At 41.0% G+C, this 27,821-nt stretch overlaps 1 protein-coding gene across 1 annotated transcript in view; it reads left to right on the plus strand.

The window, feature by feature from the left end:
* Positions 1-27,821, plus strand: part of LOC116973272 (synaptotagmin-like protein 1) — a 161,807-nt gene that overhangs the window by 117,909 nt on the left and 16,077 nt on the right. Inside the window, exons 7-11 of the mRNA XM_033021185.1 lie at positions 19,604-19,692; positions 20,358-20,477; positions 21,464-21,639; positions 25,649-25,751; positions 27,578-27,739. Coding sequence (XP_032877076.1) covers positions 19,604-19,692; positions 20,358-20,477; positions 21,464-21,639; positions 25,649-25,751; positions 27,578-27,739 — 650 coding nt within the window. The remainder of the gene's footprint in view (positions 1-19,603; positions 19,693-20,357; positions 20,478-21,463; positions 21,640-25,648; positions 25,752-27,577; positions 27,740-27,821) is intronic.

Raw genomic sequence — 27,821 nt, forward strand, 5'->3', positions numbered from 1 at the left:
GCCCAAGTGGGAGGAGAGTTAGAAGTGAGTCAGAGGGGGAAAGCAGTTTAAAAAGAGAGGCAAAGGACAGACAGACGTAATTCAGAGCTCCCGTGGATTTTGAAGAAACAGCAGCAAAGAGAAGGAGGAAAAAGCAGTGATTGGCTCTAGCCCGAGTGGGAGGAGAGTTAGAAGGGAGTCAGAGGGGGAAAACAGTTTAAAACTGAGGAATTTGGTTTGTAAATTGGTAAATTAGGCAATTTATCCGTCAATATAAGCATGACGGCTCTTATGGAGCAGCAGTGAGGGAGTGGCCTTGTGAGTAAAGTGTGAGTCTTTGGCTCGAGTCTTCGGCGAGGAGGCTGAGGAGAGGAGGCTACGCATAAAGCTCGAGAGGACGGAACGCGGTGAACACATGTCGGGGCAGATGAGACAGTGTGAGGCTTGCAGAATGTGGGAGCCCAGGGACATGGATGGAGCCTCCGGCTGCTGCAACTGGGCAAGTGCGTCCAGCTTCAGCTCCTAAAGGACCGTGTTGGGGCACTGGAGAAGCAGCTGGATGACCTCAGGGCCATCCGGGAAACAAGAGTTTCCCGATCAGGACCTACAGTGAGGTAGTCACGCCAAGGATACAGGAAGAACCAAGGTGTGTGACGGAGAGAAAGGGTGGAAATGGTGGAGTGCAGAAGAACCAGGTGGCTGTGCCTAATGAAAACAGGTACGCCCTCTTGGGAACTGTCCGGGGAGACGATGTTTCCAGTCCGAGCGGCGGACATGTCGGTGGCTCCAATCCCAGAGATGGGGCTCGACCGGCGAGACCGACATCGGGCAGGGCCCTAGTGGTGGGTGACTCCATTGTCCGAGGAGCGGACATGAGATTCTGCAGACGAGATGCGAGGATGGTCTGTTGTCTCCCTGTCACGATGTCACGAGCCGAATTCAGAACATCCTCGAGAGAGAAGGTGAACAACCGGCAGAAGTTGTGCACGTAGGCACAAACGACATCGGGAAGAAGAGGAAGGAGGTTCTCCAACACGAGTTCAGGGAGTTGGGAAGAAAACTGAAATACCGGACTTCCTGGGTGGTAATCTCTGGATTGCTTCCTGTACCTCGTGCTAGTGAGGACAGGAACAGGGAGATAGGGGATCTGAATGTGTGGCTGAGGGGCTGGAGCAGGGAGCAAGGATTTAGATTTATAGGCCACTGGGATTTCTTCTGGGGTAGGGGTGACCTGTACAAAAGGGATGGGTTACACCCTAACTGGAGGGGAACCGACATTCTGGCAGGCAGGTTTTCTAGGGCTACACGTGTGGGTTTAAATTAAATAGTGGGGAAGGGGGGGAGGGATTGACAAATTGGGAGTATAAAGAAGGAGTTGAAGGGGAGGTGACTACTGGAAAAATTACAAAAGATTCTCGAATTAATGGGAAGGAAAGCTCGACAATGGACAACAGAGTAAGGTCAGGGCCAATTGCGAGCGGTGTGAGGGGGGAAGTGAATACGGAGGTCAAAGTGTTGTATATGAATGCGCGAAGTATAAGGAATAAAGTGGACGAGCTTGAAGCTCAGTTAGAAACTGGCAAGTATGATGTTGTGGGAATTACAGAGACATGGCTGCAAGAGGGCCAGGGCTGGGAACTGAATATTCAAGGGTATACCTCCTATTGAAAAGACAGACAGTGCAGAGGGGGTGGGGTTGCTCTGTTGGTGAGGAATGAAATTCAGTCCCTTGCAAGGGGTGACATTGAAACAGGAGATGTGGAGTCAGTATGAATAGAACTAAGGAATTGTAAGGGTAAAAAGACCCTAATGGGACTAATCTACAGGCCCCCAAACTGCAGCCTGGACATAGGGCGCAAGTTGAATCAAGAGTTAACATTGGCATGTAGCAAAAGTAATGCTGTGGTTGTTATGAGAGATTTCAACATGCAGGTAGATTGGGAAAATCAGGTTGGTACTGAACCCCAAGAAGGGGACTTTGTGGAGTGCCTTCGTGATGGATTCTTAGAACAGCTTGTATTGGAGCCTACCAGGGAGAAGGCAATACACTAGCAGGGATGACAGTGGAACAAAAATGGCAGGTATTTCTAGGAATATTACAGAAGGTGCAGGATCAGTTCATTCCTAGGAGGAAGAAATATTCCAAGGGGAGAAAGGGATGACCATGGCTGACAAGGGACGTCAGGGACAGTATAAAAATTAAAGCAAAGCTGTGCAACGTAGCAAAGATGAGCGGGAAGCAAGAGGATTGGGTAATGTTTAAAGAACAACAGAAGATAACCAAAAAGACTCTACGGGAAGAAAAGATGAGGTACGAAGGTAAGCTAGCCAAGAATATAAAGTAGGATAGTAAAAGCTTCTTTAGGTATATGAAGAGGAAAAATTTAGTTAAGACCAAAGTTGGACCCTAGAAGACTGAAAAAGTTAAATTTATTATGGGAAACAAGGAAATGGCAGATGAGTTGAACAGGTACTTTGGATCTGTCTTCACTGAGAAAGACACAAACAATCTTCCTGATATAGTAGTGGCCAGAGGATCCAGGGTGACGGAAGAACTGAAGGAAATCCACATTAGGCAGGAAATGGTGTTGGATAGACTGATTGGACTGAATAGTGACAAATCCCTAGGGCCTAATGGTCTGCATCCCAGGGTACTTAAGGAAGTGGCTCTAGAAATCATGGATGCATTGGTGATAATTTTCCAATGTTCTATAGACTCAGGATCAGTTCCTGTGGATTGGAGGGTAGCTAATGTTATCCCACTTTTCAAGAAAGGCGGGAGAGAGAAAATAAGGAATTATAGACCAGTTAGCCTGACATCGGTGGTGGGGAAGATGTTGGAGTCAATTATAAAAGATGAGATAGCCGAACATTTGGATAGCAGTAACAGGATCGGTCCGAGTCATGAATTTACGAAGGGGAAATCATGCTTGACTAATCTTCTGGAATTTTTTGAAGATGTAACTAGGAAAATGGACAAGGGAGTGCCAGTGGATGTAGTGTACCTGGACTTTCAGAAAGCATTGGATAGGGTCCAACATAGGAGATTAGTGGGCAAAATTAGGGCACATGGTATTGGGGGTAGAGTGCTGACATGGATAGAGAAGTGGTTCGCAGACAGGAAACAAAGAGTAGGGATTAATGGGTCTCTTTCAGAATGGCAGGCAGTGAATAGTGGGGTACTGCAAGGCTCGGTGCTGGGACCGCAGCTATTTACAATATACATCAATGATTTGGATGAAGGGATTCAAAGTAACATTAGCAAATTTGCAGATGACACAAAGCTGGGTGGCAGTGCGAACTGTGAGGAGGATGCTATGAGAATGCAGGGTGACTTGGACAGGTTGGGGGAGTGGGCAGATGCATGGCAGATGAAGTTTAATGAGGATAAATGTGAGGTGATCCACTTTGGTAGCAAAAACAGGAAGGCAGATTACTATCTAAATGGCGTCAAGTTGGGAAAAGGGGAAGTACAACGGGATCTGGAGGTCCTTGTACATCATTCTATGAAAGTAAGCATGCAGGTACAGCAGGCAGTGAAGAAAGCGAATAGCATGTTGGCCTTTTTAACAAGAGGGATCGAATATAGGAGCAAAGAGGTCCTTTTGCGGTTGTACAGAGCCCTAGTGAGACCACACCTGGAGTATTGTGTGCAGTTTTGGTCCCCTAATTTGAGGAAGGACATTCTTGCTATTGAGGGAGTGCAGCGTAGGTTTAGAAGGTTAATTCCCTGATGGCGGGACTGTCATATGCTGAGAGAATGGAGCAGCTGGGCTTGTACACTCGGGAGTTTAGAAGGGTGAGAGGGGATCTCTTTGAAACATATAAGATTGTTAAGGGTTTGAACACGCTAGAGGCAGGAAACATGTTCCCGATTTTGGGGGAGTCCAGAACCAGGGGCCACAGTTTAAGAGTAAGGAGTAAGCCATTTAGAACGGAGATGAGGAAACACTTTTTCTCACAGAGAGTGGTGAGTGTGGAATACTCTGCCTCAGAGGGTGGTGGAGGCAGGTTCTCTGGAGAGAAGCTAGATAGGGCTCTTAAAAATAGCGGAGTCAGGATGGGGAGAAGGCAGAAACGGGGTACTGATTGGGGATGATCAGCCATGATCACATTGAATGTCGGTGCTGGCTCGAAGGGCCGAATGACCTACTCCTGCACCTATTGTCTATGTCTATTGCCTATTGATAGCTACACCTTCAGCTGCTTAGGAATTAAGTTTTGTAATTCCTGCTCGAAGGCATTACACATCTTCGCCTCTTACATCTTTTGCGATGAAATGTCTTAATCAATCTTATCAATTTTTTGGTCATCTGTGTTGATATCTCCCTATGTGTTGCTATGGGATTATTTTACCCCTGTGAAGCAATGAGGCAATTTAACACATTAAAAGGGGTGATATAAATACAAATTGTTGCCAATACAAAATATGGTGGAGATTACCTTGAACCAAAAATTAAAAAAATATTAGAATCTTAAATTTTAAAAAGTACTGGAAAGCAGATCCATTAATCCAGGCAGTAAAGAAATACGAGAGTTGTAGATGCTTTGTAAAAATAACTGTAAAAGTCTCTTTAGGTATGTAAAAAGGAAAAGATTAATGAAGACAAATGTAGGTCCCTTACAGTCAGAGACAGGTGAATTTATATTGGGAAACAAGGAAATGGCAGAACAGTTAATTAAGTACTTTGGTTCTGTCTTCACAAAGGAAGACACAAGCAATCCCCTGGAAATCCTCAGGGACCGAGGATCTAGTGGGAGGGAGGAACTGAAGGGAATCCACATTAGTCAGAAAATGATGTTCGGTAAACTGTTTGGACTGAAGGCAGATAAATCCCCAGGGCCTGATGGTCTGCATCCCAGAATACTCAAGGTGGTGGCCCTAGAAAAGATTGGATGCATTGGAGATCTTTTTTCAATGTTCCCTCGACTTTGGATCAGTTCCTGTGGACTGGAGGGTAGCCAATGTAACTCCACTTTTTAAGAAAGGAGGAAGAGAGCAAACAGGGATTTATAGATCAGTTAGCCTAACATCGGTAGTGGGGAAGATGCTGGTGTCGATTATTAAAGATTTTGTAGCAGTGCATTTGGAAAGCAGTGACGGGATCAGACAAAGTCAGCATAGATTTATGAAGGGGAAATCATACTTGACCAATCTTTTGGAATTTTTTGGGGATGTAACAAGTAGAATTGATAAGGGAGAGCCAGTGGATGTGGTGTATCTGGACTTTCAAAAGCCTTTGGCAAGGTCCCACACAAGAGATTAATGTGCACAATTAGAGCACATGGTATTGGGATAGGGTATTGGCATGGATAGAGAACTGGTTGGCAAACAGGAAGCAAAGAGTAGGAATTAATGTGTTTTTTTCAGAATGGCAGGCAGTGACTAGTGGGGTGCCGCAAGGCTCGGTGCTGGGACCACAGTTGTTTACAATATATATTAATGATTTAGACAAGGGAATTAAATGTAACATCTCTAAGTTTGCGGATGATACAAAGCTTGGTGGCAGTGTGAGCTTCGAGGAGGATGCGATGAGGCTGCAGGGTGACTTGGACAGGTTGGGGGAGTGGGCAGAAGCAAGGCAGTTGCAGTATAATGTGGATAAATGTGAGATTATTCACTTTGGTGACAAGAACAGGAAGGCAGATTATTATCTGAATGGTGTCAGATTATGAGAAGGGGAGGTGCAACGAGACCTGGGTGTGCTTGCAAATCAGCCACTTAAAGTAAGCATGCAGGAACAGCAGGCAGTGAAGAAAGCCAATGGCATGTTGACCTTCATTGCGTGAGGATTTGAGTTTAGGAACAAGGAGGCCCTACTGCAGTTGTACAGGGTCCTGGTGAGACCGCACCTGGAATATTGTGTGCAATTTTGGTCTAATTTGAGGAAGGACATTATTGCTATTGAGGGAGTGCAGCATTGGTTCACCAGGTTAATTTCCGGGATGGCGGGACTGAAGTATGATGAAAGAATGGGTTGACTGGGCTTGTATTCGCTGGAATTTAGAAGGATGAGAGGGAATCTTATAGGATTGGACTGGGTAGATGCAGGAGAAATGTTCCCGATGTTGGGGGAGTCCAGAACCAGAGGTCACAGTTTAAGAATAAGGGGGAGGCCATTTAGGACTGAGATGAGGAAAACAATTTTCACCCAGAAAGTTGGGGAGGCCAATTCAGTGGATGTGTTCAAGAGAGAGTTCGATTTTGCTCTTCGAGCGAAGGGAATCAAGGGATAAGGGGGAAAAACCGGAACGGGGTACTGATTTTGGATGATCAGCCATGATCATATTGAATGGCAGTGCTGGCTCAAAGGGCCGAATGGCCTACTCGTGCAAACTTTTTTCTATATTTCTATTTGTGCAGACAGTTTTGATAAAGATTTCACATGTGAAGCAGTAGTGCAGCATTTTACATGATTTGTTTTTATATCTGTGAAGAGTGAATTGCTACTGCTGCCTTACCACTGAACAATAGTGCTGCTGCTCCACAAATCTCCCCGGTGAGTATTGCAACATGCATCTTCAACATCGCCAATGCAAACTACTTCAATGGTACTTCCAAATGTGCACCATTTGCACACCATTTATTTGATCATGCAGATGGCTAAATAATTTCCTCTTTTAATTAGCGCAGTCATTTAAAAGCATGTGCTAGGATTTTTTTTTAATGGTGAGCAGATCAAGCTATCTTTGGAAAGAAAACAGTTGATGTTTCAGTTTTAATTATTTTTTTATTGGAATGTTTCCATTTCCTAATTTCTATGCCTGACGTATTGAGCATTTCCAGTATTTTATGTCTTTATAGTAAGCAAGATCAACTTCAGATAGAGGATTGTTAAACTTTCATAATGAGCATGCATTGTGTTGTTAGTAAAGCTATAAATATTTAAAAAGCTGCAGCTTTGGATCAAATGGATGGCAGTGATCTAGCGAGTAGAGCTGCCGCTCGCTACATAGTTCCAGCAGCTGGTTCAATCCTGACTTCAAGTGCTGTCTGTGTGCAGTTTGTACATTCTCTGTGACAGTGTAGGTTTCCTCTAGATGCTGTGGCTTCTTCCCATATCCCATATCCCATAAATTGTCCTAATGTGTAGGTAAATGGCAAATTCTGGGAGTGGTAGGGAGGCAATTAATAGATGGTACAGGGCAGTTCAAATTAAATTATTACAAGAATGATGTAAATGCTAAACACCAACATGGGCTCAGAAGGCTGAGCAGACTATTTCTGTGTTGTAATGATTTGAATTCATGAAAATACTTAATTATTAGTTATACATTGACAATGGATGTGTATGTGCCTCCTATACTGATTATTTGCCACTGATGGCAGGGCCTTTAGAAAAAAGCAGATTGTTCTAAGTTTAGATTTCAAAACCTTGCAATAATCCTTTGCAAGCATGTGTGCATCAATAGACAATAGGTGCAGGAGTAGGCCATTCTGCCCTTCGAGCCAGCACCGACATTCAATGTGATCATGGTTGATGATCCACAATCAGTACCCCGTTCCTGTCTTCTCTCCATACCCCTTGATTCCGCTAGCCCTAAGAACTCTACCTAACTATCCTTTGAATGCATCGAGTGAATTGGCCTCCACGGCATTCTGAGGCAGAGAATTCCACAAATTCACAACTCCCTGTGTGAAAAAGTTTTTCCTCATCTCAGTTCTGGAATCCCACAACACCGGGAACATGTTTTTTGACTCTTCCTTCGGGAGGGGGATGCGACCTTTCCTGCCGTATCCCCCGTCTCCGTGTCCGTCTGCGCTGAGGCCTATCGCGGAGCTGGCGGCCTCCAACTGCGACCGACCTCGAGGCTGCGGAGGCAGAGCCAGGACTTACCAACGCGAGGCTGGCCGACTTCGGGGGTGTGGTTGACCCAACTTCCGACCCGACTTTGGAGCCTCGGAGGCTCTGCCGCGGGCCAGTAGGCGACATCATCGGGAGCTCGCAGGTCTTCTTCTTCGAGTCCGTTGCAATCTCAGATGTTGTTCTGCCAGTATCTGGCGCAGGTCACAGCTGGTCGAGTCGGTTCAGCCAGGTCCTGGGGGCTGCACTGGGGGGCGTCATCACACTCCAGTAGGTGGGACATTGTCTGTACTGCTCCACAGCTGCATGTGTCTTCTGCCTGGTAGTTCCATGCTTTCATAAGTGCTTTGCACCTCCCCTGCTCCACTCGTAATCTGTTGAGGGTCTTCCAGGTTGGCCATGGGAGGTCGTGCCCGCTGGCGAGGCATTCAGTCGGAGAGATTCCTCTCTCCATCCAGTCGTGGGCTCGTGTGTTGAGCTGGTTCCATTCATCTTTCCAGATGTTGGTCCTTGCTGTTTCTTTGGTTGTCTGGAGAGGTGGGACTGTCTGCAAGAAACTGGCTCTGGATTTCAGTCGGGGTGAAGGTGCTGTGTGTCCATGCAGGGGGTGCCTGGTATCGATCTCCTGTGCTCTCCGCTCATCTTGGGCGACGATGAATCGAAGGTGGTGACCTGTTTTTCCGGAGCTCCCGCAACCACAGCTGTGTCTCCGCTGGACTGGAGGGCGGCAGCTTCGGCAGCTTCGACCGCCCCGGGCCGCGGAGTTTGAACCGGCCCGTTCGCGGAGCTCGGATTCAGCCGCGGGACTTACTTACCATCACCCCGCGGGGTCACAACATCGGAGGCTTGGATTGCCTCAGCGCAGAGGGAGAGCAAGGAGGGAAGAGACAATGACTTTGGGACTTTAAACTGTGTTGAGTGTTTGTTATTTATTCTATGTTATGACTGCAGGCTAAACCATTTTGTTGCACTGAAAAGTGCAATGACAATAAATTGAATCCGAATCTGACACGCTCAAAAAACAGAAAAGACAAACGGACTGCAGGCGAGCCGCAGCTGCAAGGCAGCGCCGCCACTTCCGGAGTGTCCAATCCTTAATAATTGTATGTGTTTCTATAAGATCTCCTCTCATCCTAAATTCCAGCGAATACAAGCCCAGTTGTTCCATTGTTTCATCATACGACAGTCCCACCAGGGCCGGCCTTAAGGCATTGCAGATACTGGTTTATACCAAAGATAGACACGAAAAACTGGAGTAACTCAGTGGGTCAGGCAGCATCTCTGGAGAAAATTAACGTGACGTTTCGTGTCGGCGCCGACGATGTAGAGCGGAGCAAAGATACGGGGTGTGGGGTGACAGAGGGTTAGAGCGAATGATGGGCCCCGCACATCAGCGGCCAACTATAGGATCTTTGGCAGCGACAGCGACAATGGCTCCTCCTCCAGTACCCCACCCGCCCGCCCGCCCTGATTGCGGCTGCTGCTTGCCAATACACTAACAGCGATACCGCTTTCAAAACAAACCCTCCCATACGCCGAGGCCGGGAGGAGGGAGGGAGGGGGAGGCCCCCATTTCGCCGTCTGAGGCACCTGCACCGCTCGGCCCCGCACCTTGCTGTTGGCTGGTGGAGGAGGGGAGGCGGTGGCGAGGAGATCCCAACGGCCTCCCCCTTTGGCGGCAGCACTTGGCAGTGGACAGAGACGGCCAAGGCAGCGGGGCGATGATACTGTCCCTGTCCAATGAGCGCTGACCTCTCCCTCTCTCTCCCCCCTCTCCCCCCCCCTCTCCCCCCCCCTCCTGTCTCCCCTCATCTTGGGACCCCTCCTCTACACTGATCCCCATTCTCGCCTCTATCCCGTCCTCACTGACATCCCCTGTGCTCCCCTCCCCATCTACCCCCACCCCCATCTATTCATCCTGCACTGATCTCCCTATTCACCTCGCATTGATTCTCCTGCCACCCCCCCATCCATCCTACACTGGTCCCCCAATTCATCCTGTACTCACCCCCTTTCCCATCCATCCTGCACTGCCTCCCCCCATTCATCCTGTACTGATCCCCTCATTCAACCTATACTGATCCCCCCCGATCCATCCTATACTGATTCCCTCATTCATCTTTTACTGATCCCCTCATTCATCCTGTACTGATCCCTCCATTCATCTTTTACTGCTCGGCCCATTCATCCTGTAGCCATCCCACCATTCATCCTGCACAGGCCCTCTGATCCACACTGCACTGACCCCCCCATCTATCCTGTAACAATATCCCATCCATCCTGTAACGATTCCTCCATTCATCCTGTATTGAACCCCCATTCATCCAGTACTGATCCCCCCCATTGATCCTGTACTGATGCCCCCCGTCAATTCCGTACTGATCCATCCCCCGCGCTCTCCCCTCACAATTTTACCTATTCCAACCAACACGCACTAATTCCCCTGCCTCAATCCATCCATCCCGCACCTTGCCTTCTCACCCTCCGCCCCCATCCCGCACTGATTCACAGCCCCCCCCCCCCCCGACCCTACTGTGCTGGAATTGTCTTCAGAGCGAAATTTGACTGTTTGATAACGGAATGCAATCAAATGTGTTTTAAATCCCAATGTTATTATTTGTTTTAATCCATAAAGATGGATTAATTAAATTGTGAACATGTGAAACATTAAAACCGCAGTGTTCGATTGTCACTGCTACCGTTGACACGTTATTACAGAATTAATTTTAACGGCAAATCAATGCTCTTAATATGAAGTATCAGTACAGTTATTTATTGAGCAACATTCACAATTATATGGATTTATCCAGGTTTTACTTCTACAGTCGGTCATATACATCACAAATTTGGTCAGGAGATATTTCAGTTGAAGTTTTAACGTTAATTCTGAAGTGGGAATGATGGAAACAGCTTTTATCAATGATTTAAAAAAATCTGGTGCATACAAACTGGGTATCTTCATTGCTGTTCACAACACATAAATTTAATCTGAATGCCCTGTAATGTGGCATTTTGACACCTTTAAACATATTACCAAAAGAACATTTGCTGCAGTTATGTCCTTTGGCCATCTCTTGTCAGTTAGTGTAATGTTTAACCTGTCAGATGGGTATAGTCGGTTTTAACAGCTATTATCATAAAATGCCTTTAGAAATTTCCTTGCAACCTGTATATTTTGTTGTGGATAAATTATGTGGGAAGCAAGTGTGTTTCTGTACCAATAGCAATAACGACCCATGCTATGGCCATGTCATGATAATTTTCGGTCCGTCACAGAAAACATGCTTGCATCAATCTGTAGTGTGCATGGTTAAGCATATATGTTACCATGGTCCAGGATTTATTGACACAGGTTGATCATACGCTGAATAATCCAACCACATGTATGACTCTAACCCATGCCACATCAGCAAGTCCTTGAGAACATTCAGGGAAAGACAATAAACCGCAAATAGAAGTGTAAGGCAGTGACCATTTCTCACAGGAGAGTCTAACCACCTGGCCTTTATATTCAATGGTGTTGCCATCAATCAGTTTCCTCCAAATAAATATGACAATAAAACTTGACTTCACTTGAAATCAACTTGCTTATCTCCAAACAATAGATGCAGTGATGCACCGATTTACAATTGTTTGTTCCAGAAAATAAGTGTTGTGTTGCAAGTTTAGAAATTAAAAATCTCCCCATTTAATAAGGAATCCAAATATTACAGCAGATCTGCCAGATGTGCAAATCTTCAGGTCATTCCTTGAACATGATGAATTGTCTACTTGAAATGACACATCATCTGTTTTGGCTCATTAGTATTTTTCTTACTGCTAAAGAGGGCATGGGGAAACAGGGTGCTGGTAACTGTTGAAAACAATCCATTTGCAAGTAGCTCTATGAGACGAGTTTGTGGCTTATGTTTAAAATAATAAAATCAGAAAATCATTTCCTTGTGTTTTTTATATTTTGGAGGTAAGATTTGATAATAGAGCCTGGATAGAGTGAAGAGAGAATTTCAAATTAAAATGTCCATCTTTTTAGTATGCCTTTGTGATTATGTCAAAAGACTTTAAAGTAGATTGCATTTCATTCCCCTACAGTGATCAGTATCTCATTTAGTTGCAATTCAGTAATTACATCCACTCACAAAATACAAACGTCATTTCAGATTAAAAGAGCACTGTTATTCCTGACCCCTAATAAAAACATAAAAGACGTGGCCATTACTATCATATGGGAGTCAGAAAAATTGATTTCTGCATCTGCAAATTTTTTTAGTTTAGACATTCAGCGTGGAAACAGGCCCTTTGGTCCACCAAGTTTGCGCCGACCCACAATCACCCATACACTAACTCTATCCTATACATTAGAGACAATTTACAGAAGCCAATTAACCTACAAATCTGCACGTCTTTGGAATGTGGGAGAAAATCAGAGTGCCCGGAGGAAACCTACACAGTCACAGGGAAAACATGCAAACTCCGCACAGGCAGCATTCATAGTCAGGATCGAACCTCACTCACTGGTGCGGTAAGGTACCAACTCTATCACTGCACCACTGTGCTGCTAAAATGTTTGTTTATTTTTTTGAAGACAGTCTTGAGAAACGCAAAACACATCCTGGCCCGCCCTTCACACTTTTGCCATCCTCTGAACTAAATGCCTAACATCCAACACACAGTAGATCAATCTCCCTCACAGAAAGGCATGCCATTTTATATTTTTCCCACAATAATTCTTGATTATCCATTTGAAGGATGATCTGTATTCATAGTCTCTAGGTACAGTCCACTTTAACTGCATGGCCGACTCTCTTACTATGCCTATCCCATGGCTATTCTCGTCCTTCATAGATTCAGATGTGCAACAGCACCTGTCAGTTCGTACATTCCTGCCCCTTGAAAGGTCTTAAACTTTGGAATTTCACTCATTTGAAGTTGAAAAGGACCATCCATCTCCAAAATCATGTCATGAAACCAGGCTTGGTATATTTAAATCCCAATTAATGTCCATCCCCTTTGTCAGCCTGTTCATCTGGTTATGGAGGAAAAGGTGATGCACTGAGCAGACTGGAATTTTATCCATGAGTATCAAGAGCAAAGGTAATTACTATATTCCAATATCTGGTGTCAGTGAGCAAATTATCTGATGATTTCCTGAGAGTAATTAATCATTTTATCTTAAAGCTTGATGCACTATTGTACATGATTAGACATTATGAGTACTTCTTTGGGGTTAGAAATTATTCAAAGCATGACAACACTCCGCCTGCACCAATCTAATACAAACTCTCTAATGCACTGCGTTGTCTTATTGTATTGCTGTGCTGTGTAGTTCAACCTTACAGACAGGACTTGCTTCAGATTCAAACCCAGCTAGATTTCCTGTTTTGTATACGCAAATTTATTATGCCTTCACATGTCATATTGCACAGATACAGGTCCTTTTGCCCAAATAGTCCACACTGATCTTTTTCCAATAATGAATATTGGTAGCTTACTGCATGTGAAGAAAATATCCAATCTTTTAGATAAAATGTGGTCATGTCGTACATTAAATCGATGGCTTTACAAGATAATTTCTAACCCCGTCTCAAATATAATTTATTATTCAGGTACGGTTAAGGCAGATTAATTTAGCAAACTGACCAGACAAACTTTACTGAATACTGCCCATTATACATCAACACTTTTCAGTTTTACATGCTAGTTTTCCCTTTCACAACCATGAATATGACCAGGAAGACATCTTGCACAGGGCTTAATGAGGGATTCTGGTATTGTCATGCTTATGCTAATTCAGATAAAATTTGTTCAATCCTATCTTGTTATTTGAGAATTTGAATTTGTTTAACTGAAGAGCTGTTATCCGTTAATGGTGACCTTTAAGCTTATGGCTGTAGTAAAAATCAAAACTGCTTCACCAAAGCTTATTAGGGAAAAAAACATGCTCTCCTTACCTGTCTGCCTTACAAGTGATTCGAGTCTCATTGCAATAGTGTTGATTTTTAACTGCCTTCTCCAGTGGTTTAGCCAGCCACTTAATTATACAAAACTACTACTGCAGCTCAAGAAGGCCCGTAGCTTCTCCGAGGGCTAGGGATTAGTAATTAATGTCAGCATGCCTAAATGAATAATAGAAAAGGGTGCTAGGTCTTTTTAATTAGTAAAGCATAGACCAAGGACGTTTGATTAATGTCTTTGAAATAACAAAGATTTAGACTTGAATCTGTGTCCATAGTCTGAATTAAGCAAGCAAGGCAGAACAGAGGCACAAATTGAACTCCTGTAAGGCAGACTTGTTAAGTCATTCCCCTGACAATCTCTGTCCCGCCCACTCCCCTGACATCAGTCTGAAAAAGGGTCTCGATCCAAAACGTCACCCATTCCTTTTCTGCAGAGATGCTGCCTGTCCCGCTGAGTTACTCCAGTATTTTGTGTCTACCTTCGATTTAAACCAGCATCTGCAGTTCTTTCCTACACAGCTCACTTAACCTATACTAACATGTATACTCTACCATTTAGCTGGGTTTTCCCCCCAAAATTGACCCCTTTTTTTCTTGCTTTGTTCCTACTAGAAGTTAATTTCACCTATGGGTAGATATTTCTCTCTGGAATGATTCTGTTTAGTAGCTATGCAATAGTAGCATAAGCAGGATCATGGAGTCGGCTAATCTCATTTTGTTCTTGTTTCTGTTTAACCCCAAATGACCAAATAAGAAATAAACTGGGACTGATACTCATAGAACTTGGAAATACTACCATGCATACAAACAGACAGAGTGTTGATGATCGTGAGGACAACATTTGAAAGTCAGGTTGTTAGTTGACTTTCTAATGTTTGTAGTTACTTATAACAAGATTTTGGCATCATTGAGAATATCACATCTATTGTCTATCCTTAACTGCCCCTGAACAGATGAGATACTTAAGAGTCAACACATTTCTTAATAAGCTGGAGTTTAAAGTTGAAGTTAATAGGTTGGAAGATAAAATCAAATAGTGGAACTACACAGCAGTTCCATCAGGCTAATTACTTAATCACAAGGCCATAATGCAGATATGGATGAGGACCTCCAGTCAGCCAATTCTAGTATTTGATTTTTTTTTCTGATTATTCTGCCAATCTGGACTGCTTGGATCATACCTTAATCGTGAAGTGCAACTATTAAAATGTTTCTTATAGAACATTTGAAACATCAAAGGTAGACAAAAATGCTGTAGAAATTCAGCGGGTGAGGCAGCATCAATGGAACGAAGGAATGGGCGACGTTTCGGGTCGAGACCCTTCTTCAGACTGATGTGGAGGGGAGAGGGGGGGGGGGGGGAGTAATAGAGGAAAAAGAAAGGAAACATCAAAATCTGTACTTCACAAACTTTCTACATGCTGACAAGTATTTAAATTTCATGTTTCACCAACTAAATACACAGCTGGAATTAGTTCAACAGTGCTAAGGCTGTCGTTGCAAACCTTGCAGTTTTTTTCATTATTAAGTTTTGCAGATCTTTTTTTATTGGCAACCACACTAAAATCTGAAATGTGTCACAGCCTTTCCAATGTATTTCCTGATAATGGCATTCGTGCATTAAAATCATTTTGAAAGATTGAAAAAATTAACTGACAGCTGTTTACTTGGGCATGTGCTGTTGTTTATCTATTTTCTAAATAGCTGATAATTTTTAGATGAGTTATTATGATATATCATACTGATGCATATAAAAGTGAAATTACTGTGATAATTATTTTACACATTGGTTAAGATCATCAGTGCAAATTAAGTAGTATGATTCAAAATATTTTCAGAGACACAAGATGGTAAAATTAATCAACCATTTTCCAAATGCCAGCTCAATTTTTTCTTCAATTGCCTTTTATTTTGCAATGAAACTACAGTTAATAATGATTCAACTACCTTTTTGAAATTATTGGTGGTACTTTGAAGGACATTTATAAATAATGAATATGGGGGAAACATAAGCATATCAGGTGAAAACCTAAACATTTTATAGTACTCATTACTGGCGCCCTGGATGCTTGCAGCAATATGCCCTTCATCATACCACTACAAACGTTCATTTCCAATCAAATGGATGTTCAATGTCTTGTGGTTGATAATATGCTTCCTGGAGAGGAGGATTGGGACTGGTCTGTATAGAAAATGACAACCATTTTATAGGGCTTCAGCAAATTAGAGCAAGATCGGGCAGACTGAGGAGAAACAATGGTTGACTCGAGGATTAAAAGAAACAGACAGGATAAGAGGCACGAAGCAAAGAGTATTATAATTAGTTTAGTTTAGAGATACAACGTGGAAATAGACCTTTCAGCCCATCGAGTCCATGCCAACCAGCAATCACCCATACTCAAGTTTTATCTTACACACTAGGAACAATTTGCAGAAGCCAATTAACTTTATCTTTAGAACCAGGGAGGAAACCAGAGCACCCGGAGAAAACCCACACGGACACAGCGAGAATGTACAAAATCCAAACAGGCTGCACTGTAGTCAGGATCAGGGTCTGGCACTGTAAGGAAGCAACTCTACTGCTGTGCTACTATGTTGTCCCAGTTGGAATAACAAGACTCTCTCAGGTTGGCAGGCTATGGCAAGACAGGTACCACATATCGGTGATTGGAGCCCATCTAGTCACAATCAATATCAATGATTTGGCTGAGGGGACTAAATGGTGCATTTTCAAGTGTTGAAAGTACAAAACCAGATGGGATTGTCAGAAGGAAGGTGGATGTAAAGAGGCCTTAAGAGGATACAGGGCCCAGAGATGCATTTGGAGTATAGTTTGCAAAAATATGGTCCTCTTTTGAACACAAAAAAGAAATGCAGGTTTTTTTAAATGGTGATGGATTGTAAAATGTTAGTGTTCAAAGGACTCTGAATGTCACTGAAAGCTAACATAAAGATGCAGAAAACAATTAGGCAGGATAATGAAATATTGGCATATTGCAGCAGTAGTTGAGTATCAGAATAAAGATGTCTCACTATGATTTTGTAAGATGTTATTCTTACCTAAGACACACCTAAGATACTGTTGTCTGCGCCTCCTATACACTGATGTTACCTCAACACTGATGCATTTGCCACAGAGGGAGTTCAGCAAAGGCTGGTTCTTAGGATTGTCAGGTCAGGTGAGATTGAATAGACTTGGCCTGTATTTTTAGAGATGTTCAACAGCATAGACACATGGAGGATATTTTCCCTTGGCTGAGATCAGTGGAACCAGATGTCAATATTCCGAATGAGGGATAGGGCATTATATAATGGGTAGAGTGGGGAATCATCAGAATTCCCTATCCTGCAAGCTCGTGGAGCTTCAGTAATCCAGTTCACTCAAAACATGCTTGTCATTTTCTGGGCATGAAGGGAATAAAGGGATAATAGACAATAGGTGCAGGAATAGATCCTTTGAGCCAGCACCACCACCACTGTCATGGCTGATCAGGTGATATAAGAAATGCAGGAAAATGGCATTGAGATCAAAGATCATCCAATATCGATGAATGGCAGAAAAGGTGCAAAGGGATAGTACGGTGGTCAGCGCTAGAGTTGCTGCCTTGCAGCGCCAGAGATCCGGCTTCAATTGTGACCTCGGCTGCTGTCTGTCCAGTGTTTGCATGTTGTCCCCGTGACCGCGTGGGCTTTCTCTGGGTGCTTCCGTTTCCTCCCACACTACACAGATGTACAGGTTTGTAGGTTAATTGGCTTTGGTAAAATTGTCCCTAGTGTGCAGGATAGTGTTAATGTATGGGGTGATTGCTGGTCGGCGTGGACTTGGTGGGCCAAAGGGCATGTTTCTGTGAAGTATGCCTAAAGTCTAAAGGGACAGGCTGTCTTTAGCCAAGTTTTAGGTAATTATGGAGTTTATCTTGGTGAAATTTCATCCTGTGTAGCCTATTGTGAAACGACTCATTACTCATAAATGCCTGATAATAATTACTAATGGAAGAGCCTAGTCTAATTTCTCCCAATAGAGAACCATATGTGACCTGAAACAAGTTTTTATTACATTTCAACAGATAAAATAAATAAAAGCTACAGGCACACGTTTCTAGGTCATACAAATTTCATCCAAATTATTTTAGCAGCATATCCTAACCCTTTATGCACAGAAAGGACCAGTACATAAAAGGAATTCTCTTGCAAGTTCATGACAGCTCAGCTATTTTGTGAGGGCAAGATTCTGGAATTCCTGTATAATGTCAGAATGGAATCATTCATTTAATTTTGTTTATTAGTTTATTGTCATATAATCCAGGGTGCAATGAAATTTCTTGTTCGCAGAGAAAATTGTATCTACACAATAATGATAAATAGAACAATAAATACATGATGATTGGAAAATAGCAGAATAATACAAGAGTGTAGTGAAAGAAAATTAAAGTACAATAACGGAATAACTGTAAGATAAGGGTGTTTGTCATGGGTCTAATGGATGAGGGGGAATGAGGATGAGGAAGGACACATCATGAGAACAAATAAAGTAACAAGGCCTTTGAAAATTCTTTATAATATGTAATCTGTACTGTTTTGGGGCACCTCACCGCAGTTATTATATCTCCTTTAATGTTTAAGTAAAACATTGACAAATCACTAATGTACTTAGGAAACTGGAAATATAAATAAATTGCAATCTTTTCCTTTGTAGTGATGTCTCCCTTTACAGATCAAATGTTGATTTAACTGCCTCTGATGATTTATTTTGCATTTTAATTATTTTTTGGGGGATCTGGGCACTACTGTCAAAGCCAGCATTCACGGTCCTTAAGCTGGTAGTGAATAGTGGCTTGAATTGCCACAGTCCTTCTGATGGCACTCCCTTATTGTTGTTGGGAAGAAATTCCAGGATTTTGATTCAGGATAAAATTTGCTGTTTGAATTTTCATTCATAAGACGATATTGTTAATCAATGAATTGCAATAAAGTATTTCTGTGCTAATAAATTCATCAGCCTTATATGTTTTGTAAAAAGTAAGAATAAGTGAAAAGGATTAGGGTTTCCTGGATTAGGCTTTTTTTCTGGAATGGCTATGGAAAGAGTAAATATTCACAGACAGCATTAGTTTTTGTGGATTAATAAAGTGGAACTTCTTTATTCCTTTACATAGCTTTTCTTTGCAAGCAACTTAAAATAATTAAAATGCGCTCATCAACCCTGGAGAGTTATGAAAGGGTCTGAATGTCATAATTAATAATAGCTGTACACAGTAATCAGTTTGATGGACAGGGCTTAAAAATATGAGCTTTGAAGCATTCTGTTGAATTCTTGTTCAGCAGCAAAGTGTGAGTTAATAAACATTTAGAAAATAATGCTGCCTTGTTGCTCAAATGTCATCATCACAAGGACACCAAACCTCCAGAGTTGTCTTTAAGAATTATGATAAACTGCTCATATTAAATACTGTTCATTTTGTGTACATTGGGGGCACACAAGAGTGTGTGGATAGATCGGCCTGATGACATATCCTTCAGTTTTATCTCATGGGTGATCTATATTTTCTGTCGAGAGGGAAATTATTGTTAATTAAGTATATTAATTTCCTTTTCACCATGCTAGCTGACATCAACGGATTTGTCGGGTAATTCATGTATTGTGATTTGGCTGTACAGCCATATGTAAAGAATGAAATCTGAACCACTAAGGGACACTCTTCTGAGCTTAGATATAATAGGGCTGAAGAGGAAAACGTATTTTTGGTTTAACTGTGGGATATTTTACGAGAATGAACTGGAATGGAAGTTTTTCATTATCAACACTAATATCTCCCAAGTTAACGTTCACACAAGTAAGGTTGAATATTCTGCTTTTAATTTCAGGACCCAGTAATGATCCTTCAGACTTCAGTGTCAAAATAAATAAACCGGCCTCAGCAAATCCCATTAGGGCACCAAGTCCTTTGACGTCGGTAAGTTTTTGGGGCGGCACTATTCTATGAATATGATGCTTTGTTAAAATAGAAAGTCAATTATAGCATATTGTGGAAAACATTAATTAGCTTTGGAGAATGTGGGATTGCTCAATAACGATCATGGCTTTGGGTTAGCAACCTACTTGTGCTGAATCAACTGATGGGTTTATCTCAAAACAATGATTTATGTTTATCTTAGAAGTTCTACTTTGTGAGTAAAATATTTAGTTAGTTAGATATGCAGCATGGAAACAGGTTCTTTGGCCCAACAAGCTCACGCTGACTATCGATAACCTGCACACATGCTCCCTGTTATTTTACTCTCTTAAACACTCCCTACACACTCGGGCCAATTTACCTACGAACCTATACATCTTTGGGATGTGGGAGGAAACTGGAGCAACCGGAGAAACACACGTGGTCAAGGGGAGAATTTACAAACTCCGTACAGATGCACCCAAGGTCAGGATTGAATCCAGGTCTGTATCAGCGTGAAGCAGCAGCTCTACCAACTGCACAACTGTGTTATTCTGAATGACTAAATTCTGAATGACTCATTTATGAACGGCTAAAAGCTCAAGTTTGCTTAAGAAAAATGCATAGGACCGTCCAGTGTCTTAACATTTCAAAAGCTGTTTTATTTTGAAATTTGTACCTTATAGAATGATCCATACAGTGAAGAGTATGATTACTTTGATGATATAACATCTGAATCCAGCTTTGGCTCAGACATCCTGAAGCAGACAGATGTACAAGTTAACTCAAATCTGAGCTCTTCCAAGGTGAGTTGGGCTCAAATATATCCAGTAGTTTTTACACTACAGAATAATATAAGATGAATAATAAAAGTTATTAAGGCGAATCGATGGATTTTGTAAAATACATGGATATTTGACCACACTCGTATTGCTATATTATCACATTCATGGTACACCATGATTTTAGTTCACTTGGATAAAGTATTTTTGGAGTAAAAAACATGTTAGCAGAAATCTCAATGGGGGAAGGAGCCTCAACCAGCTTCACTGAAGCTGGTGCTTAACCCTGAGACTAAACCCTGTGACTAAAACACACCAATTTGAAGGTTGATATAAAAAAATTAGTTTGTATTGATTTTATAGAGCTGTGGTAAATACAATTGGGCATTTCAAAACATTTCTTGCATGAGATTAGATAAAATATTGCAAGTACAAGAAATCTAAAACTTACAAATATACAGAGTCTGTTGGAATTGCAGTGATAACATTTGACATTGAGAAACTGTTACAATAGGATTACAGTCAGAAATGTATCTGCCATGTTGTGATCTTAAAAACGTACCTATCAGTTTCATTATTGGAGAAAACAATGTAAAAGTGAAATTTCAGCAGTGCTTCAATATGTGAAGCAAAAAAAGTACAAAATGTTTTTCCTAAAATGGTTTAGGATTCTAATTACTGTGAATTTTTGATCTCCCTTTCCTCATCACTGCCTCACCATCAAGGAATTTGTTTAGTTTAGTTTTGCTTATTGTCATGTGTACCGAGATGCAGTGTAATAAGCTAAACTATCTGTCAACTACTTCCTTCATTTGTAGTTGTAGCAAACTTTAAAAAATAAATTGGAATTTTAATAATTATGGAATTATTGGTTACACTTGGATTAATTAATAATTTTTGGTGTTCTGAGTTCCTTTTATACTATTTTGTGCTTTTAAGAATTTTGCATTAATATCTTGCAATTCTGGGAATTCATGCTCAGAGTAACACTTCTTCTCCATATGTTGCAGCTGAGTGGCAGTTTACTGAGTCTGTACAGTGATGCTGGTGATTTTGGAGATGTTCCAGTTCAGGGAGCTGTACAATTCAAACTACAGTATGACGAAACAAAAAAAGAATTTCAAATCCAAATAATGCAATGTCAAGGGTTGGCTGCAGCAAACATCAGAAAGTACACCTCTGACCCGTAAGAAAACTCTTGACACTCTTTTCAGAAACTGAACATCTGCAAGCATTTTCATGTACGGTTTAAAACATATATCACAAAAAAAAGATTTTTGAAAAACAAAAGGGTTTTATATATGTTTCTGCACTAGGAGACGCGTGTGGTTTGCACAATGCTGCTGTGCCAAGGAGCAGGAAGCAGCAGCACATCATGCACAATATTGCAGACCCTACATGCTTCATGGAGGAAAAGCCTATTCTCAAACAACTCTACTGGGAAGCAAAGAGAATCAGGGACCTAGAACCTAGTTTAAGGGGCATCAGGATTAAAGTATCCCACACACCACTGTGGTCAGGCAAGATGGTGAGGCAGGGAGAAGAATTGGCAGTAGGACACCATCTCCCATCTGTCTGCAAGTTAGCCATCATTGCTCTCACTAGGTTTTTGCTCCACATGTGCCCATAGAAGCCCCCACATTGTTTTCATGTTTCGTGCTATTTTAACATCATGTTCCATTTTGCAGTTCTTTATTAATTTCTAGAACATCCTTTTCCAAATTCTACTGTTCTCTCTTTCCCAGTCTTGCTGTTTTTTCTGGCTACTTTAGGATGCTTTTCCTCAGATTTAACAGAGGAAAAAATAAAAATTTGTTCCATGCTTGGTCCATTTTTCTGTTTGTTTCTGTTGTAAATACTAACCATTGCCCATCCATTGTCTTAGACATTTATGATTTCTAATCTATCACAGAGAACCTAGTCCTCATACATTCATAATTTCTTTAAACTTTATAAACCTGATTGTTTGACTCTCTTTTTCTCTCTTCACAAAAGCCAGCTGCTCTGAATATTTCTAGAACTGTGTTTTTATTTCATACAAAATTATTATTTTTTTTTATATAGAAGCAAGGAACTGCAGATGCTAGTTTACAAAGTAGGCATAGCTTGAGGAGATTTTGCAATGGAGCACTTCAAAGCGTATAAACAAGAAATCCTATATATGTTCTCCAAGTGCTGCCGCTCCCGTTGAGTTACTCGAGCCCTTTGTGCCTTTTTTGTAAACTTGCATCTGCAGTTCCTGTTTCTACATTTTGGCTGAAGATAGACACAAAAATCTGGAGGAACTCAGCAGGCCAGGCAGCATCTCTGGAGAGGAATGGGTGATGTTTCGGGTCGAGACCCTTCTTCTGACCAGACTATCTCCTCAAGATATTCCTACTTTGAAGAAGTTCTTCTTCTCTCTCCAAAGGGGATTCTATGATACCTTTTCTCACTGCTCTCCCTCAGTGTATTCCTACTGCTCTCCCTCAGTGTATTCCTACTGCTCTCCTGCTGAATGAAGAAGGCTCCCAACCTAAAACATCACATATTCACATTCTTCATGGATGCTGCCTGAACCACTGTTACTCCTGCCCTTTGCATCTAATTTTTTTTATGTTGGTTTAAAATATTCTCTGCTATTTTATTGTATGTATGTGTGTGTGTGTGTGTGTGTGTGTGTGTGTGAGTGAGTACCAGAGGGAAGAGTAAATTGGATTAAATTAACTCTCTTGACATATACTTAAGGAGATGTATGACGTATGTCTAAAGTAGATATGCTGTGTTTATGTGGGCCAATTGAATGCTTGTTACTGCATGTTAAATGTTCAATGCATTTTTGGTTTCATAAGCGCCTTGAGTATTCTAGAAAGGCGCTATATAAATCCCATCCATTATTATTATTATTATTATATCTCAGGAATCGTAAAATTGTTAATAGGTGTGCATCTGTTAGATATATTAAAATAAAACTGAAGCTCCTAATTTATAGATTTCTAGCATTCACACAACAAGCAATGTGAATCTTTCCAAAGAAAATCTTTCTTTTGGAACCTTATTACAAACTTCAACTGATTTAATTGGATACAATGAATGTTGTTATTTTGTTGATAACTGACAAATCTGTAATAATTCCCCAAATAAATTTTATTATCCAATGTTGCGATAAAAGCAGCCCCTGTTTAATATCTACTTAGTAATTTTTTAAACCACACAATAACTCTAACCCATGGCAAAACTAAAGCCTCTAAATTCATTCTGTTTATACAAATCACAAACCAGACACAGATACTTGTATGACTTTCGAAATAAAGGAAATGTCTAAAACATATTTTAAAATAAATGTATGGAGTTTTGTTATTTGCTGTAGAAATCCAATTTTTCAGCAGTGCAGCTGAAAGATTAAATTCAATGTTTCATTATTAATTCCTTTAATTCTCTATCTTGATGAATGCTGAGGGAGAAGGATTCAAGAGTAAACCACAAAACAAGAACCAGGTTCCATCAATAATCTAAAATTGCAGTAATTATCTTTTGTACTGATAAGCCTTGTGAATGTAGTTAATTTCATAGGTCAGGGGTTGGTGGATACTATCTCTCTAATTTGTAAGTTCAAACATCAGCCTTGCCATCAGAGAAAAAACAAATACAACCCAGTGAATCCACAACAGTGTGAGGGTATATTAAACCTCCAAATATCCTCGGTCAATCTTGAACCACTTCTGAAATCTAGTTGCAATCTGGCATATTAGGTACATGATTAATCTTTCAGCAGGTATAATATATTGTATTGAGAACCTAGGAAATGGGTGATAAATGCTCAGGAAATATTTATAAATACGGTCAGTATTGGCAAGTTTTTCATTAGTTCTGTCATTTGTGATAGGATATAAAACAAAGTATTAAATTTGAAGCAAGTCCTTGTTATACATGAAATATTAAGCTGCTGAATGTTTCAGCAGAACAGCAAACAATGGTCTTTCAATACCTGTAAAGTGAATACTGTTCACATGTTAGCATTCAAAACATAGTGAAGTTAAAATAACACAGATATAGAAGTGTTGCAAATTGAAGGATGCTGCTTCAATGTGCAGTATAATGTGGATAAATGTGAGGTTATCCATTTTGGTGGTAAAAACAGGAAAGCAGACTATTATCTAAATGGTGGCCGATTAGGAAAAGGGGAGATGCAGCGAGACCTGGGTGTCATGGTACACCAGTCATTGAAAGTAGGCATGCAGGTGCAGCAGGCAATGAAGAAAGCGAATGGTATGTTAGCTTTCATAGCAAAAGGATTTGAGTTTAGGAGCAGGGAGGTTCTACTGCAGTTGTACAGGGTCTTGGTGAGACCACACCTGGAGTATTGCGTACAGTTTTGGTCTCCAAATCTGAGGAAGGACATTATTGCCATAGAGGGAGTGCAGAGAAGGTTCACCAGACTGATTCCTGGGATGTCAGGACTGTCTTATGAAGAAAGACTGGATACTTGGTTTATACTCTCTAGAATTTAGGAGATTGAAACTTATTATATAGATATATTATAGAAACTTACAAAATTCTTAAGGGGTTGGACAGGCTAGATGCAGGAAGATTGCTCCCGATGTTGGGGAAGTCCAGGACAAGGGGTCACAGCTTAAGGATAAGGGGGAAATCCTTTAAAACCGAGATGAGAAAAACGTTTTTCACATAGAGTGGTGAATCTCTGGAACTCTCTGCCACAGAGGGTAGTTGAGGCCAGTTCATTGGCTATATTTAAGAGGGAGTTAGATGTGGCCCTTGTGACTAAAGGGATCAGAGGGTATGGAGAGAAGGCAGGTACGGGATACTGAGTTGGATGATCAGCCATGATCATATTGAATGGCGGTGCAGGCTCGAAGGGCCGAATGGCCTACTCCTGCACCTAATTTCTATGTTTCTATGTTTCTACAAACTTTTAGTTTGCTTAAGAGTGAAATCTACAAGGGTCTGTTGAAAATATCAATAAATATTGATAGTTCATTCTGGTTTTATTTTAAAAAATGTAACCAGTAGTCCATCATATATAAAATATTTCCAATTGATTTTTGGGCCTGAGGAGAACTAACATTGTTATATACTATGATGTTTCATTGATTTCTGATTAAAGTTTCAAAACAGTTGTCAGCTGTTAGTGTGTCTGTTCCCTGATAGTCTGCACCTGAAACCTAGAGACCTGTTCACTTTTTCTCATTCAATAGCTATGTAAAAACCTACCTTTTTCCTGATCGTTCACGGCCAAGCAAACGCAAGACATCTGTAAAGAAAGCTACAATGGATCCTCATTATAATGAAATCCTGAAGGTAGATTCATACAAACTTGTAATATATTCTTTAAAAACTATTTTTTAAACTCACTCACTATAGTATTGTTTGTTTCTATGGAACCCACACACACAGAACTGTGCTTGACTGAAGTTTCATCGAAACTCGGAGATTACCATGTGCTAGCCACCATTCCTGCATATTCCAACAGCACTGCTATTCCTGGAAAAATGATTAGAACAAGCTTTTCTATGATATTCCCTCTGAAGATTTATTTTGGAGTGGAACCCATCAGTATTAATAATCACAATTGGGTAGCTTAATTTCTCGTGCCCAAAACCTGATAGGTTTTTCACCTTTCTGTAAGGGAGTATACTTTTAGATCAAAAGAAACTACAGGAACTGAACTGTGTCAACATAGTTTTTGTGGTTTGTCCTGAATGTTTAGCCTGCTGAATCTTCATATACCTAGTAGAGACTCCATATAAATCTCTGTCACTCTCAATCTTAACATCTTAACATCTTTGTGGTTAACTACCACAAATTATAAAAGACATGAGATTTTATAAATACATTTCCACTGCTTCGGACTACTCATCTTTTTCAATTATTTTTTCAGAATGTAGGTCTTGCCAGCAAGGCCAGTATATATTATCTATCCCAGTTGCCCTGAAAGTTATTGTTGGTGAGCCACCTAATTGAACTCCTGCACTCCGTCTGATGATATTTTTCCCACTTAAATCCAGCAGGGATATATTTCCTTGTCACAAAAGGAAACTTGGAGGTAAACCTGCAGATAGTGGTGTTCTCATGTACCAGAAGCCCAAGTTATTTTTGGGTAGTAGAGATCACTTGTCCCACAAGATGATGTAACCAATGCAAATAATAGTGTGGCATGTTGTACATGACAGCTACAGCCACAATGTTCTGTTGGTCGAAGGGAATGGATATTTAGGGTGGTGTATGTGGTGTCAATCAAATTAGTTATTTTGTCCAGCATCTTGAATGTTGCTGGAGCCACACTCATCCAGGTAGGTGAAGAGAATAACACCAAGATCCTGACCTGTACCTTGCACTAAATGGAAAAGTTGGGGAGTATCAAAAGGTGAGATATTAACTGTAAACAACTCAGCCTCTGACCAACTCTCACTGCCACTTTATGTATCGCATCTAGATGAGTCTCTGGTTACAAGTGACCTTCAAGATATTGAGGGTTAGGGGTTCAGCCATGGTAGAGGCATTGAATATCGAGGGTAAATGTTTGATGCTATGAATGGTCTTGCCATTTATCATTTCATACCAGAATGATGACTAAGTCTCATCAAATGCAGACAAGGCCTGTTTTATTTACCGCCAAGATGAGAATTGAATTACATATTGTGCAATCATCTGTGAATTACCCTAATGTTGGAATGAAAGTCAATGATGAGGCAGATGCAGGCGTTTGATGCTAGGACACTGCCCTGAGGAACTCTGCAGTTATTGTTAGGGCTGGGACGATAACATTAAAAAATGCATTCTATGTAATTTTTCTCAAACTCTTATTTGTGACTGTACTGTCAAGTGATAATTTTCCACAGGAAAAGATCAATTCTAGTAACAAATAAATACACTTTGTTTCTAAGATAAATGCAAATAAGGGGAAAATAACCAATAATGATAAGAACTATATATATATATATATATATATATATATATATATATATATATATATATATATACACATACATACATACACACACATGTATATATATACATGTATGTATATATATTATATATATATATATATAAACATGTATAATGGTTTCAAAGGAACTCTCATAATAGATTTTAAAATAATTTAGTTAATGAATTGTTCTTTTTAGTACAAAATACGGAAGCAAGAACTTCAGCGTCGAACACTGAATCTCTCTGTGTGGCACAATGATACCCTTGGCCGCAATGTTTTCCTTGGAGAAACTGAGGTGGAGATGAGTAACTGGGATTTGCACAACAACACTCTAAACTGGTATAATTTACACCCCAAGGTAATATTCGCCTTTTGATACTATTATCAAATGTAATACTATTTGTATTTTAACCATACAATTGTTCAATAAGCAGTTCCTT

Source organism: Amblyraja radiata, chromosome 5 (genome assembly GCF_010909765.2).
Source record: "Amblyraja radiata isolate CabotCenter1 chromosome 5, sAmbRad1.1.pri, whole genome shotgun sequence".
NCBI classification, from domain to species: Eukaryota; Metazoa; Chordata; class Chondrichthyes; order Rajiformes; family Rajidae; genus Amblyraja; species Amblyraja radiata.